General features: G+C 43.3%; 1 protein-coding gene across 1 annotated transcript in view; it reads left to right on the forward strand.

The window, feature by feature from the left end:
- The window catches only part of LOC124795925 (methyl farnesoate epoxidase-like), a 143,387-nt gene that overhangs the window by 77,109 nt on the left and 50,168 nt on the right, over positions 1–16,110 (forward strand). The window contains exons 4-5 of the mRNA XM_047260005.1: positions 3,664–3,851; positions 13,677–13,797. Coding sequence (XP_047115961.1) covers positions 3,664–3,851; positions 13,677–13,797 — 309 coding nt within the window. The remainder of the gene's footprint in view (positions 1–3,663; positions 3,852–13,676; positions 13,798–16,110) is intronic.

Raw genomic sequence — 16,110 nt, forward strand, 5'->3', positions numbered from 1 at the left:
CGACCTGGGTGGAAAGGGTATCCTGTTAGGCATTCCAGTTGGCACGGGAATAGTCATGGACGTACTTAGGGGGAGGGTCATTATGAGGGTCGGGGCAGGGGTGAGGACCGTCTGAAATGGTGAGGAGGACAGGGAGATGGTCGCTACCAATAGGCTCCAAGACATCCACCGTTATGCGGCCAAGGAGGTTGGGGTAGGAGAGGATAACATCAGGAGTGGAGTTGGATTCGGTACGGGTGTGCTGGGGGATGGGGATGAGGTCGCCTTGAAGGGAGGAGAGGAACCGATGCCACCGCCGTAACTGGGCAGCGGAATGACTACGGATGTTTAGGCCGGCGGCGATCACGTAGGAGGAGAAGGTACGATCAATGTGGGAGAGGAAGTCGAAGGGAATAGGGGCGTTAGGGCGGACATAGATGGTGGCGCAGGTAACGGTAAGGCCGGGGAAGAAGAGACTAAGGATCAGGTGTTCGGTGGGGTTGGGAAGGAGAGGTTGAAGCCGAACGAGGATCTGGCGGTGGTAACCAACGGCAACTCCGCCACGCGCAATTGGGAGGGGATTATCGGAGCAGTGTAGAAGATAGGGTGAGGTGTGGATGGAGTGGTGGGGTTGGAGGAAGGTTTCAGTGAGGAGGAAGACATCCACGCGGTGGGTGGCAAGGGTGTGCAGGAAGAGGTTCTTGTTGGCGGGAAGGGAGCGGATATTGTTGAAAAGGATACGTTGCTATCGCGCCATGACAGGGATTTAGACGAGGGTGTCAAGACGAGAGAAGGTGAAATGGGCCTGGTTGTTGGAGTAGGTGGCGTACATCTTGAGTTGGAATATGGAACGGGCGGCGAGGGAGATCTGCTGGAGGGTGTGGGGGCGCTGAAAGGGATGAACATTTTGAAGGACGATGGTGAGGAACCTGATGATGTCCTCAGCGGTGGGAGGGGGATGAAGGGAATTGCCAGGAGGGGTGGGGGCGTCCAGGGGACGGACAGGGATGGTGAGTTTAGGAGTGGTCGGAGGCGTCGGGCTTTACACTTTTGGGAGTAGGTGGGATGGGGGAGATTGCAGGTATTGCAGGAGGGAGGGGATTGAAGGTTTGGGCACTGCCGGAGGAAGTACGCTTGCCTACAATGCGGGCAGGTGGGGGCCTCATGGCACTCAGCTGTTGGGTGTGCATTATAGCACAGACACCTCTGGCAGTGCAGGGATTGAGGAGGGGAACGGGAGGGGTCGACCTTGTAGCGCTGGTGGAAGAGGAGGGCACCCTCCATCAGGAGACGGTCAATGGAGGGGGCGTCCTCGGAGAAAAATCGCATAAGGCGAGTGGGGCCGGCCGAGTTGAAAATGCGGCAGACTGCCCGCACCTCCAGCGTGGGATGTGCCTTGAGCTCTGCCAACACCTCCTCCTCCGTGATCGACGGACTGAGCTGAGTGATCACGGCGGTGAGGGTTGGCGGGCGACGCGGGGGTTGGGGTTGGCAGGTAGGAGATGGAGAAGGAGCAGGGGCGAGGGCGGCGTTGGGGCCAAAACGGGTGATGGGGAGGCGGGAGAGGATGTCAGTATGGAGGGTGGGGCTGGGGGAGGAGATGAGAACAGAATCCCGTCTGGGAGTGAGGAGAGATATGGGGGCACCAGGGAAGTGTTGGCAGAGGAGGAGGGAGAGATTCCGGGCCTAGAGAAGGGCAGGATCGGGACGGGAGAGGAGGTATTTGTATAAAGAGGGGGGGGAGGAGGAGGAGGAGGAGGAGGCGGAGGGAGCAGGGCCAGGTGGGGAGACATCCATGGCATCTTGGGGGGGGGGGGGAAGGAGGACGGGGCAGGGCCTTTTTGGGAGCAGAGGAGGTGGTGGTGCCACTAGGGCGTTTAATGGCGGCAGAAGGGCGGGTGGTGATATGAGGGACGGGAGCTATAGGGAGGTGGTGGGAAGGGACAGGTCCCAGCGTGGACGCAGCAATCGGCGCCGGAGATGGTGACGGCGACGGCGACGGTGAAGGCGACGGCGACGATGACGGTGGCGGCGGTGATGGCGAAGGCGACGGGGAGAGCTGGGCATGGACAGTGGCCCGACGGGGCCACCACCCTAGCCGGAGCTGCAGTGACAGGCTGGGGGAGTGGGGGGAAAGGATCAGATCGAGAGGAGCGGGAGGAAGAAGCTGGAAAGGGGGCGACAAAGAGCGAGGGCGAAGGGAGAGTGAGAAGAGGTGGGACGGAAGGAGGGGGGTGGGACTGGGCACACCATGTTATAGTGGTGCAGGCGGCGGAAGGAGAAGTATAAACTATGGCGGTGGTGGTAGTGGTGGCGGTGGTGGTGGTGGTGGTGGTGGTGAGGGCGGACATGACGACAGAGAGAAACAATAACGCACAGAACGAAAAGGAAAGAACACAAACTGGGAACAGACGAAGACAAAGACAGAGGAAGACGAAGACGGCCGAAGACCAGGGTCGGACGGCGACGGCGACGGCGACGGCGACGGCGACGGCGGGGGGCAGGAACGCCGCAGCTGCTGCTGCTGCTGCCGCGGATGGGGTCGGGGCCTGGGCTGCTGCTGCTGCTGCTGTTGGCTGGACCGCTGCTGTTGCTGCTGCTGCTGCTGCATGAGGACTGGCTGGCTGCTGCCGGCGGGACCGCTGCTGCAGGCCGGGACCGGGACCGGGACCGGGACCGCTGCTGCTGCTGCTGCTGCTGGACCGCTGCGGTTCTGCTCGGCTGGGCAGGCTGGCTGGCTGGCTGGCTGGCTGGCTGGCTGGCTAGCACCTGGAACACCTAGCACTACGATTAGTGCTGGAATGGCACAATCGAAGGGCGGTAACATTGTGGTGTACCGCCGGAGATCCACTGGACTAGGGTAGAACGGGTCCCTATATACGAAACCGGAGGGAGTGGCTATTGGCTGCGGTCTGCACGTGGTGTAGCGGTGGCGTCCTCGCTGCGCGAGAGCCGCTGCGCGGAATGGCCGCCGCGGAGGCGGAGCCCTCTATGGGCTGACCACGTCCATTTGTTCTGGCGCGTGTTCGACTTCCGCGGCGGGAGGTACTTGAAGCACTATAGCTGTTGTTTTAATAAAACAGCTCTGTGCTCACCTTGTCCAGAGCCGACTTGACTGTCTCCAACTGTAATTCACACTGATGCTTGTGTTTCAACCATACGTTACTGCACCAATGGCAGTGTCTGATGGCAAGTCATTCTATTAAAACTACTAACAATGCAAATCCTGTAGCTCACAGTGTGGACGTCAATCCTGTAACATTGATAAATAACTTTCTGTTTACATTGTCTCAAGTAGCAAAATTTAGTTATAACCTTGCTGAATGTCCAGGATCTCCTCTCACTCCGCTGGATCGCTTTCAGCCACATTTGTCACACAAACAACAAACTTCAAAAGTATCAGCACTGTGGGGTTAGTAACCTATTACCTCCTATAGGAACCCAGACCAGGCATTTACGGTCTGACACTTACCCTTTGTGCCAAGAAGTCACATGCAGTGTCAGCCTACCTCAATAATAAACTAATAAATAAGTTACAAACCATAAAGCTCGAAACAACATGTTAAAAAGAGCTTGGTGATGAGCATGTAAGGAGGATATTTTCAGTACTACAAACATGGTATGACAATAGAACCAAATTGCTGAGTACATGGTAGACTAAGGTTTGACTATCGCACTGTGCAGGATACCGGTTCTCCCACGGTGACCAGCACCTGCAGACGCTACTTGACCTCTTTCACACGCGTTCGCGCGCCTTCGACATGGCTGGAGGTAAACTCAGTGCCATGCCATGGTTGCGCTTCATCCAGCCCGAGGCATCGGGTTACAATGCAATCACAAAGTTCAATGAGATGGTGCGCACCTATTTTTTAGTAAGTACACTACTACTCAAGTATCACTAAACTTATATATGTGCATCCATTTTGGGTTTAAGGGAAAAAAATTCGCAGCTTGGCTGTGAAACACAGTTTTTTAAGTTGAAAAAGGCTATTTTTTAAGTTATTTCTTTTGAGGACTTCACACATTTTACCACACAGTGTGTCAGTCAGTATATGCCTCCTCTGAATGACTGTAAACTGTACGTCTACAGCCTCCAGCTAAATTTATTTAGATATGAGAGTAGAAGGCAATAGAGGCTGCGATTTGAGAAAAGGGGTAGAGTTGGTTACTTCGAATCCTTCAGTTTTCCCACTATCAGAACACCGTTGCTGGTAGGTGCAGCGATATGATTTTTTTTTTTTTTTTTTTTTTTTTGTGAAAGTGTTTTTCATATGACGACAGAACTTGTGTTGCCAGCTTTCAATCATGAAGTGCAAAGGCTGCCGGTTGCACAAAAGCTATGTATTTTTTGACAAAATTTTTGAATTTTCAACATCGCAGCACAGTCAGCAATCGTGATAATCTAATATATAAGAAACTATCAGCCTCGATTCCGGTAATGAAACCAACCTAGATGCACTGCCTAGGTGCACGGCGTCCATGGAGACGAGGCACACGCCAGAGCTTAAGTCTTAGTGTTGACTTAGTACTTACGTACAGCATTTTTAAAATGTGATTACGCCTATTCAGGCTCTTTTAGTTTTATTTCTAGACCATGACCACTTAGACAAATTATAGATTCAGGCATATCTTCTGAAGAAGGCTCAATTATTTGGGCTGAAACCTAGGTAAAGGTTGGTTTCATTACCGTAATCGAGGCTGATAGTTTCTTGTATATTTTGACAAAATGTTCATATGCAAGCAGTGTCTGTATCTTTATACATACACACAAATTAATTTTCAACCCTCAAAAGGAACGACAAAGTCCACAAAACTTAAGCATGAAAATAATGAATGAACATGTTACATTTTATATATATTTCTAAACTCCTTATAAATTTGAGGTTACTGAAAATTTTCAGTCTGTGCATTCATGTTTGTACAGGTGCTGTTCAGTAATAGAGAAATTCACCATTATGTTAACAAAGCTAAAGCAAAATTCCATATAACAAAAGCGACATGGGAACCACACACAAAATAAACAAACCATATTATTTCACAAATTGCCACTCTCTGATCAGTGTCTGCCTATCACAATTTTTAGTACAAAGTGATGTAACCAAGCAAAAAATTTCACAATTTAAAATAGTTTTTTGACATGCCACTTTCTGAGGTTGGGGTTGGGTTGCTTGGAGGGAGGAGACCAGACAGCGACGTCATTGGTGTCATCGGATTAGGGAAGGGGAATGATGGGGAAGGAAGTCGTCCGTGCCCTTTCAAAGGAGCCATCCCAGCATTTGCCTGGAGCGATTTAGAGAAATCACGGAAAACCTAAATCTGAATGGGCGGACGCGGGATTGAACCGTCGTCCTCCCGAATGCGAGTCCAGTGCCAGATTCTGACATTAGCTTCTCAGAATTTTACTGTTACATTAATGTGTAATTCACTGAAGCGCCAAAGAAACTGGTATAGGCAGGCGTATTCAAATACAGAGATATGTAAACAGGCAGAATACGGCACTGCGGTCGGCAACGTCTGTATAAGACAAGTGTCTGGCGCAGTTGTTAGATTGGTTGCCGCTGCTACAATGACAGGTTATCAAGATTTAAGTAAGTTTGAATATGCTGTTATAGTTGGTTCACCAGCGATGGGACACAGCATCTCCGAGGTAACGATGAAGTGGGGATTTTCCCGTACGACTATTTCACGAGTGTACTGTGAATATCAAGAATCCGGTAAAACATCATATCTCCAACATCGCTGCTGCCGGAAATAGATCCTGCAAGAACGGGACCAATGACGACTGAAGAGAATCGTTCAACGTGACAGAAGTGCTACCCTTCCACAAATTGCTGCAGATTTCAATTATGGGCCATCAACAAGTGTCAGCGTGCGAACCATTCAACGAAACATCATCGATATGGGCTTTTGGAGCCGGAAGTCCACTCATTTACCCTTGATGACTGCACGACACTAAGCTTTACACCTCACCTTTACCCGTCAACACCGACACTGGACTGTTGATGACTGGATACATTTTGCCTGGTCGAACGAGTCTCGTTTCAAATTGCATCGAGCGGATGGACGTGTACGGATATGGACACAACCTCATGAATCCATGGACTCTGCGTGTCAGCAACGAATTGTTCAAGCTGGTGGAGATTTTGTGATGGTGTGCGGCTTGTGCAGATGGAGTGATATGGGACACCTGATACTTCTATATACGACTCTTATACGTGACACGTACGTAAGCATTCAGTCTGATCACCTGCATCCGTTTATGTCCATTGTGCATTCCGACGGACTTGGACAATTCTAGCAGGACAATGCGACACCCTACATGTCCAGAAGGGCTACAGGATGGCTCCAGGAACACTCTTCTGAGTATAACCACTTCTGCTGGCCGCCAAGCTCCCCAGTCATTAACAGTATCTTGGATGCCTTGCAACGTGCTGTTCAGAAGAGATCTCCACTCCCTCATATTCTTACAGGTTTATGGACAGCCCTGCAGGATTTATGGTGTCAATTCTCTCCAGCACTACTTCAGACATTAGTCAAGTCAATGCTACGTTGTGTTGCGGCGCTTCTGCGTGTTCGTGGGGGCCCTACACGATGTTAGGCAGGTGTACCAGTTCTTTGGCTCTTCCGTGTATAACAGTGATAGCATTAGCTGTTCAGAATGTTATAATTTTCCTTTACAATACGATTCTTCTATACAACATTATTATGTGCTTAATAAATGGTGACAGTAATTAAGTTACTTTAAGGGGACTGGCTCGTGAAAAATGACCAAAAATTTGATGAAAATATTTCCGCTCTATATAGAAAAGCATTTCATGTCGATTATAAAAATGTATAGTTTACAGACATTTTCATTTTCGGTTTGTTCGTGAATTTACTTTGAATGTAATGTTGCACAGGTGCAACGCCCCTCTGTCATTTTAAAGTGCATCAGAAGACATGACGTATTCCTCATTTCCTTACTTTTTCAGCTTTTAGGTATGGATCGTAAACACTGGCGTAGTCTAAAAGGCTCACTGTTCCTTAAGTAAATACTGGTGTATAAAGAAGGCTGGGGCTTAGCTGTAAACAAACATTTTGTTATTTATTTGTTTACTTATCGCTTTTGTAATTTGAAAAACGTATTTTTCTCGTAGTTACTGCTGAGTTGTTCTATTTCATTGCATGTGTTTTCTATGGCAGAAATGCTGAGAGTTAAGAAATTAGTCACCGAACAGATTTGTCGAGGCCACCAGTTCAAAGCAACGTCGAATAATACACATCGTTTGGTTCAGCAGTCATCTACAGTAATTGGGTGTAAAAGTATACAGTTCACTCACAGTCATTTCTGGCTGTTATGGAAGCAATTAAGGTTAAATAAAGGGATATGGAAAATACAAATCTTCTTAGCAGACATCTCCATGATCTCTCATAGATATCATCAAAAGCTACAACAGCTGCAAAGAGGAGCAAACACTGAAAACTGTACTAGTCAGGCTGACAGTTTTGAAGTTTGCTGGATGGATGCAATAATAACTTTTTTCAGTTATATGCAGTATCTAGAATTCATGTTCTGAAAAAATTAGGTAACCAGACTGAAAGTAATTGAAACGGAGAAAGCTTCAGAAGCTGCTTCGAAGGAAGCTTGGATAAATAAAAGAATGATGAGAAAGTGTGTGGAGTATAAAAAACATGTGACCGACAGGAATATGCAGTTTGGATGTTCTTAACCTGCCATTTCACAACAGAGTTCTAACAAATTGTCTCATGATGTAGAAAAACTTATACAAATTTGTCCATACATCAATAACAAAAAAATGTAACAAAATACTCCATAACAGCAAAAAATAGAACAAATTGCAATATGGAGTGTCATGTTATTTTAAAATCGTAACAAGCTGCCCATTTTACATGAAAATGTAACAAATTGCCTCATACACCGACATGTTACTTCAAAATTGTAACGAATTCCCCATGTATCAAAATGTCACACCAAGAATATAATGAATTTCCTCATGTTGCATCAAAAGTGTAAGAACAAGCTCCACACATTACCATGCTGCAGCAAAACTGTAGTAAACTGGCCTATGTTACATAAAAATGTAACAAAATGGCCTATGTTACAGCATAAATGTCACAAATTGCTCCAAAAATATAACAACACGTTCAAATGTTACATTAAAACTTTAATAGTTTGTACCCTACATTAGACCAAATTGTAACAAATTGCCCCATATATCTCTATTGTTACAGCAAAAGTGCAACAAATTTTCCCGCCACCACATCACAGTAATAGTAAAACAAATTACCCCATATATCGAAATGTTACAGCAAAATCGTAAAAACTTCCCTCATGCATCACCATATTACAGCAAAGTTGTAACAAATTGCATGGTACACCACATGTTGCAACATCACAAGCCACTCTCCCTTTACTATGATTATGCATATCATTCACCTTAACTGCATGATGACACAATCCAGTGGTAGAATCAATGGTATTACAGTGGTGTTATGTCAGTTATGAACAAGAAAAACCGATCACAGTGCATCATATCCCTAGCCTTTACAATCAACGCCACCATGACATCATTGATTCCCCCATTGTGGATACTGGCATCATGTGATCAAGATCAAGGATCCATGTCTGATGTCGTGATGCTGTAATAGTAAAGAAGGTGTGATTTGTGATGTCATGGACTGGGTACTGATCTGGCAATGTGATGTTATATATCTGCCTAAGCGCTTATTCTTATTGGAACAAGTCTCCACTTAGGGCATCAGTAAGTTTCAACTTGGTGACTGATCCAATTTTATTACTGGAATAACTCACAACTTGACAGAAGAAGTATCAACTTCCATAGTAGACATGCAGCAGTTTGTTACAATTTTGTGTAACAATGGCGATGTGTGAGCAATTTTTGCTGCAATATTGCAGTGTATTGGGTAATTTGTTACAATGTTTACTATAACAGGAATAATTTGTTACAGTTTTTTCTGAAAAATGGGCAGTTTTTTACAGTTTCGATGTATGAGGCAATTCGTTACAATTTCATTAGATGTGTATTTGTAACTGAATAAGTAACTGACAACCCCCAAGTAGCTGACATCCCCAGTACTTCACTATGAGACCTCCTGTAGCAGCCATCCCTAGTAGCTGACACCTCTGACAGCAACTGCAGTCACACACTGTCAGCTAGTGGTGTTGTAGTACATTTAGAAATTTTCATTGAAGAAGCCTGAAAAGTGACCATTATTGACACACCCTGTACACTGTTATCACTGGCCAACCCCATAAAATTACCATCATTGCCTCATCCTGGAAAAAGATGGTGTAATTTATTATACTTGTTACTCTTTTGTTATACCTTAGCAGTGGATAGGACAATCTGCTACAACATCGATTATGTTTCAGACTGTTATAATTTGCAGCAATAAACTGTGTATGAGGTGTTTTGCGACAATCTTGTATAGCAATGGTAAAGTATGAGTCACATTCTTACAGTTTTGCTATAACATAGTGATATTTAGGACAATTTCTTACAATTTTGCTGTAAACTGTCGATGTATGGGATTAAGCGTTTTCATCTCCACTGTGTGACAAAAGTTTTGTATTACAAGACAGCGTTAATCCTAGTCTGGGGTCACTACGACATTTGGTTGACTTCTCTATCAGTTTTAGCTGAACTGAGGCGAGTTTTTGTCAATAAAACTATTGTCTTTAGGAGTAATAGCACAGTTCCTTACCAAGACTGTGCATCCTCCACCTATTCAAGCTATAACTGAAGCTAAAATTGTGCTTAGAGAAACGAAGTGCTTAAATAAAAGAGTACAACGAAAACCAGTAAAAAGTCGCAAATTTCACTTTTTTACTTACTCGATGACTAGTTTCAGGCCAAGAACAATCATCAAATTATGTTAAAATGATGCGATAACTTGGCAACGGATGGGATAATGTGTGACAATCTTGCTGTAACAGCGATTATGGTTGAGTTTGTTATAATTTATTGCAATAAACTATGTATGACACATTGTTGTCAATCTTGCATAACAATGTATTGTGTGTAAGAGTGAATAAAAAAAGTAAAATTTGCAGTTTTGGATTGGTTTTCATTGTATTGATTAACAGAAGTTGCTGACCCACAGCTATTCCAGCGTATTTGAAGTTCGCAAGCAAAAGAGATATCTGTTGCTGGTAGGGGCAATCACCATTTCATGAATCAATAAGACCTGTTAACTGTTGCCAAGCAGTCAGATCGTACAGCACGCTAATTACAATACATGTCATCAGCAGTAGTGCCTAAGCGAGTTCCGTAATGTTACAGAACAGCTTTTAAATTTCTTTTGGTTCCTTTACTATGCACTGGAAAGATCGAATTAATCTCATTGACCAAGCTGCAAGTCATATCAATAGTTCCAATAAGCGAAATTCAGTAATTTGATAAGTAAGAGATAGAGTTTAGCTGTGTAAACATTTAATTTGAGGGTCCATGTTGTACAGATATCCAACTGTGATAACCGCCTCTGTACCTTGACCTGTGAGTGTCATCACTAGTGCCAATACACAATCATAGTGTTGTTTTTAAAATCCTGTAGAACATTTAAGTTACGATAATAGTTCCACCTCTGTGTTGTACTCGAATTTGAACATATTCTGAGAAGTAATACAATTTTATTCTGGTGCTAAGTTCAAATTTTTGTTCAAAGCCAGAGGTCTGTAATTGGACTTCGTTATTACAATAAGCACTCTTCATGCATTTTTGTGCTCTAGATCTTCACTTATTTTGAAAAACAATTTTATTTTTGTCCGAAGATCGGATTTTTGTTTCCAATCAGAGATCAGTGGTGCAAAGAGATATCAAAGTTTCATCTCTCTGTGTGGGAATTTGTCCATCATTGTCTTTGGTCAGGTTTACACCTCGTATCTGATGCATCACGAACTTATATTTGCATATTACGTGGGAATATATAGTTCATGTATTACAAGGCAATAAAGATTTCATCAAATTACCTTCTACCTTAATAAAATGGTGCTTGGTCAGTTCATTTGTGTTTGGATATGTTGTGTGTTTTTAATCTCGTATCTGGAGCAATACAACTAGGTTTTAGTATTATTTATTAGTCGATAGTAGAAATAAAGTCCGCAAAAGTTTTAGTGAGATAGATCCTATCAGTAAATGTCACTGCCTTCCTACGAAGCTCTGGTTTTTTTTTTCATAACCTGGGGTAGGCTCAGATCAAATGCAATAAACATCAGTATCAGCCAGTGGATACCAGCGATTGTATTTATATATTGTAGAACTTGATGTACAATATTATGTTCTCCCCCACTCCTAAAGATGGCTTGGTGACGTGACACACTAGTGAAAAACTTCTAACAATTTTTGACTTACGTTTTTGACATGGAAATACTGTAAATTTACGTATTTTAATGGACATTTCAACTGTGAAGTCAACATTGTGACATATGAATTAAACTTTGTGCGTTTTGTTACCTTCTTCCCCTCAAAGTGGTACTTGGTAAGATTTGTTTAGTTTGTACCTCCAATTATGCCTGGGATGAAATGTCAACTGCCTATGTAGCATACTAAAAGCGTTTTGTGTAGGTATACAATAAATTGGATGTGGAATTAGCATTGTGACAATTGATTTGAGAGTTCATTGTAGTGGTTTAGGTGTCACACATTGACTGCATTCTTCCAGTAGCTGGCAGTAATACAGCTGCCTATTTGTTTCTTTGTGCATTTCCCTGCTTATCAGAGTGTTTTAACCTACATTTGCTCTATGCAGTTGTAGGTTTGGTCAGCCTCATTTAGACCTAAAAATAAAATGCCCAACTCCATACTTGATTTTTACCACATTTCTTATTGAAGAATTTACACACTGATGTGGCACTAATGCAACTAATTTGAGAGTCCACAAGCATGTTAAAGGTATCAATTATAATGAATATTTTAGATATGGAAATAACATTGACATAAACATTATTTTACTGATGAATTTTATGGATTTTTGCAGAGATTTTAGATGTGCAATTAATCTTGCGCCATGTGATAACCATTGTGTGTTTTATGGAACAATTAAGATGAGGAAATATTTAATTCAAGGGTCCATTGTGCTTTACACCATGTGTGGTACAGGAATGGTGCTATTGACATTGAACAAGTGCTGTTTAATCCACAAACTAGATCACTAACGCCAGTTTAAGCCGGTACTGACAAAAGTTTTAGGTATTTTTGATAAATTTAATTTCTTAATTTTTTTAAATTTTTTTCAATATCCCACTATCACATCTGAGTTAGTTCCATCGCACTGTGTCTTTGAATTCCCCACCACTCCCATCTTGATGACATGTGTTTAAGGTCATTGATGACATTCTTGCCCTTGGCATATAGGCAACCCACTCTAGCACTTGCACTTTTCAAGGTGCAAAGTGGGGCAGGTAATAGGTAGCTATACTACTAGCGGAATGGCAACTTGTTTTAGAGTACTGTTCTTTCCATCCAAGTTCTAGCTAGCAATGAAGGGAGATAAATGTGCTTTTTTTCTCTATCACGTTTTTATGTGTTCTGAGATCTTACTTCTTGTAGAGCTACGTTCTTTTCCAGCAGAAGATAAGAAGCTGGTACTTAGGGAAAGAGGCTCCCATTTCGAAATATTTGGGAAGATTACTAGTTCTGGTACCTTCCTTACACCAACGTAACCTTCCTGGAAACCTTAGTCTGATCACAGAGATTTTACGTATTTCTGAAAAGGTGGCTTGAAATTGAGGCAAATTTTAATTCTGCTTGTCGGATGATATTTTCCAGACAAAAATATGAAGGATATGAAGGCACAGTATGTATGAGTACAACGGGAAATGCAACAGACAAAACTCCATGATTTGCTCGATATACAGATATGTTTCGTTCTATCATCATAGGGCGCTTTCCTTAATCGTTTATTCAAACTGTTGTTCAAACAACATTCAAATCCTAGCCAGCTGGGGGCAGATGGTAGTAGGGAAAAACGTTTACAAATGCGAATATCTGGAGGGGGTTTCTGGTTGTGTTGTTCAATTAGTAACAAAGAAAAACTTCCTGATAAGCTCACTTGCAACAAAGTATAACAAAGAAAAAAAGGGGCATACTAGCAGTCATTCCTCCCATACTCTATCTTGGAATGCAAGAGTTAAAAGTGATATATGCCGCACATTTAATTGTGATTAGCAGAGAATACTTGCAGATTGAAGTCTTACAATTAACCAAGCGAAAACGACAATGGAATCAGTGAGACAGGACATTATCTCGAATGGACAAAAATGCAGTAAGATAACGATCGTGGCCTCGTTGCTCAGTTATCCAAACATTCGCTTGAAGTGATTAAGAGAAACAACGGAAAAGTTAAACGATAGGTTTTGAACCCCACCTCTACCAAATTTGAATCCGGTATCGCAACCAGTGCGCCAGCTCACTCCTATCGACATGTTGAAAACGGATTCCCACCATTATTTCGCGTGAAGTTGTGGTAGTCAGGAGACGATTCTTTATCGATTAGAAAACGTTTACAAAGAAATTACGAAACACAGATATTTTGTTGACAAAGCCAAACACTTCTACACAATTGCAACAATTTTTCGGAACGACATTTTCTCTCTTACACTTATTCGTATGAATATCGTGTCCTCGAAGATAATAATTTGTTCTTTATGTTATAATAAAATTCCTGTAATTTTTCAGAAAATTATTGACAACCATAAGGCAACATATACGCCAGGGAAGAAGAGAGATCTCATAGACGCATTTTTGTACGAAATGGGAAAAGCAAAAAAGGAACAAAATGACTACACAACATTTACAGGTAAGTGATATCTGTCCTGCAAAATGAGATTTACAACGTACTCGAACTACAAAGTGTTCGATGAGAAGAAGTAATCTGCCCACTTCTGGGACAAGGGGAGGCGCGCTGGCTCCACATGAATCCACACGGTAGATTACCGACAAGGGTCTGTGTGCCGGACAGCCTTGAAGTGGCTTTTAAGGCGGCTTCTCACATCCAACTAGGCGAACACTGGTTTGGTACCTACATCCCGCCTCAGTTACACGATTCACAAATTCCATCCGAAGCTGTGCGGGGTGGGTGATGGGGTGAGTGGGGGCGGAGGCAAGAGGTGGCATCAGGAAGCGCATCCAACCACCCACTGCCACTAAGATGACCAAATTAGATATATCATGCTGATTCCATGGAGACATAGAATAGGGCCAGAAGGAAGGAGAATGAGGAGAAAGTATTGTTTCAGCTTACGTCACCATGCTGGAGCACACTGCAACCGAACTTTCTGTCTGCTTCCATAGGCATCTGAAAGGCGGGGATGTGTTAAGCAAGACAGATCCTTGTCACTTCCTGGAATCTTAAGTACAGACTTTTAATTCATTACAAATTTAGAGAAAGTAAGAATTCATTTTTGCTGTGAAGGACAAATACTGTCTCTTCAGCAATCGCTACTTAATTTCAGTTTGTTTGATAGTCATACTAGTGAAGTGAAATTTTCCTGGGCCCGAGAAGACAGTTTCGGTGACGTCCTGTAGTCAAGGTGGCTGTGAACGTTAACAGAACATAACCTAAATAGTGTTACCGTGCTTTTCTTTTTAGCTTCCCGATACAACGTATCTGAGCTGCCAAAAAAGCACCGGCCAGTACCCTGTTGCACATTGTCCAACCACAGTTCCCAAGACATTCCTCTTCTCCCTCACCACAGAATTTAAACATGACTACAGGACACCTGGCTGTGACAGACATGCGTACCTACTGCGTAAGTTCCTCATCACAGTAAATAGTACTGGCTTTCTTTTTTTTTTTTTTTTTTTTTTTTTTTAAGTCATCAGACTGGTTTGACGCAGTGGCCAGCCACGAATTCCTCTCGTGCGCCAACCTTTTTAACTCAGAGTAGCAGTTGCAACCTTTGCCTTTAATTATTTTCAGAATGTATTTCAATATTTGTCTTCCTCTCCAATTATTACCTTCTACCACTCCCACTTGTACCATGGAAGTTATTGTCTGTTGGCGTAAGGAAAGTCCTGTCATCCTATCCCTTCTTTCTGTAAGTGGTTTTCACGTAGTGTTTTCCTTGCCGATTCTCCAGGTAACCTCCTCTTTCGTAACCTTATCATTCCATCTAATTTTCAACATTACTCTGTAGCACCACATCTCAAATGCATCGATTCTCTTTTTTTCGGTTTTCCCACAGTCCATGATTCACTACCATGCAATGGTATCCCCCTACGGACATTCTCAGATGTTTATTCCTCAAATCAAAGCCGATGTTAGATACTAGTAGACTTCTCTTGTCCAGAAACGCCTTTCTTGTCAGCGCTAGTCTGCTTTTTATGTCCTCCTTGGTCCGACCATGGGTTATTTTGCTGTCTAGGTAGTAGAATTCCTTACCTTGTCTACTTCGTGATCATCAAATCTGATGTAAAGTTTCTTGCTGTTCGAATTTCTGCTACTTCTCACTACTTTCGTCTTTCTTCGATTTACCTCTCAATACCTATTCTGTACTCCTCAGACTCATCATTGCATTCAGCAGATCCTGTAAATCTTCTTTTCTTTCACAGAGGATGGTAATGTAATCAGCGAATCTTATCATTAATATCATTTCGACATAAATTTTATCCCATTCTAGAACCTTGCTTCTTCGATATATGAGGTGAACAATAGTAGCGAAAGACTACATCCCTCTCTTACGACCCTTTTAATCCGATCACTTCCTTCTTGTTAGTCGGCCGTTGTGGCCGAGCGGTTCTAGGGGCCTCAGTGCGGAACCGCCCTGCTGCTACGGCCGCAGGTTCAAATCCTGCCTCGGGCATGGATGTGTGTGCTGTCCTTAGGTTAGTTAGGTTTGTTTAGTTCTAAGTCTAGGGGACTGATGACCTCAGATGTTAAGTCCCATTGTGCTCAGAGCCATTTGAACCATTTTCAACCTTGTTGTTCTTGCAGTCTTATTGTTCCCTTCTGGTTCTTATACATATTGTGTATCCCTACAGCTTACCCGTATTTTCCTCAGATTTCTAACATCTTGCACTATTTTACATCTTCGAACGCTTTTTGCAGGTCAACAAATTCTATGAACGTCTCTTGGTTTTTCTTCAGTCTTGCTTACGTTTTCAATCGCAG

The sequence above is a fragment of the Schistocerca piceifrons genome, chromosome 4 (assembly GCF_021461385.2).
Source record: "Schistocerca piceifrons isolate TAMUIC-IGC-003096 chromosome 4, iqSchPice1.1, whole genome shotgun sequence".
Taxonomy (NCBI): domain Eukaryota; kingdom Metazoa; phylum Arthropoda; class Insecta; order Orthoptera; family Acrididae; genus Schistocerca; species Schistocerca piceifrons.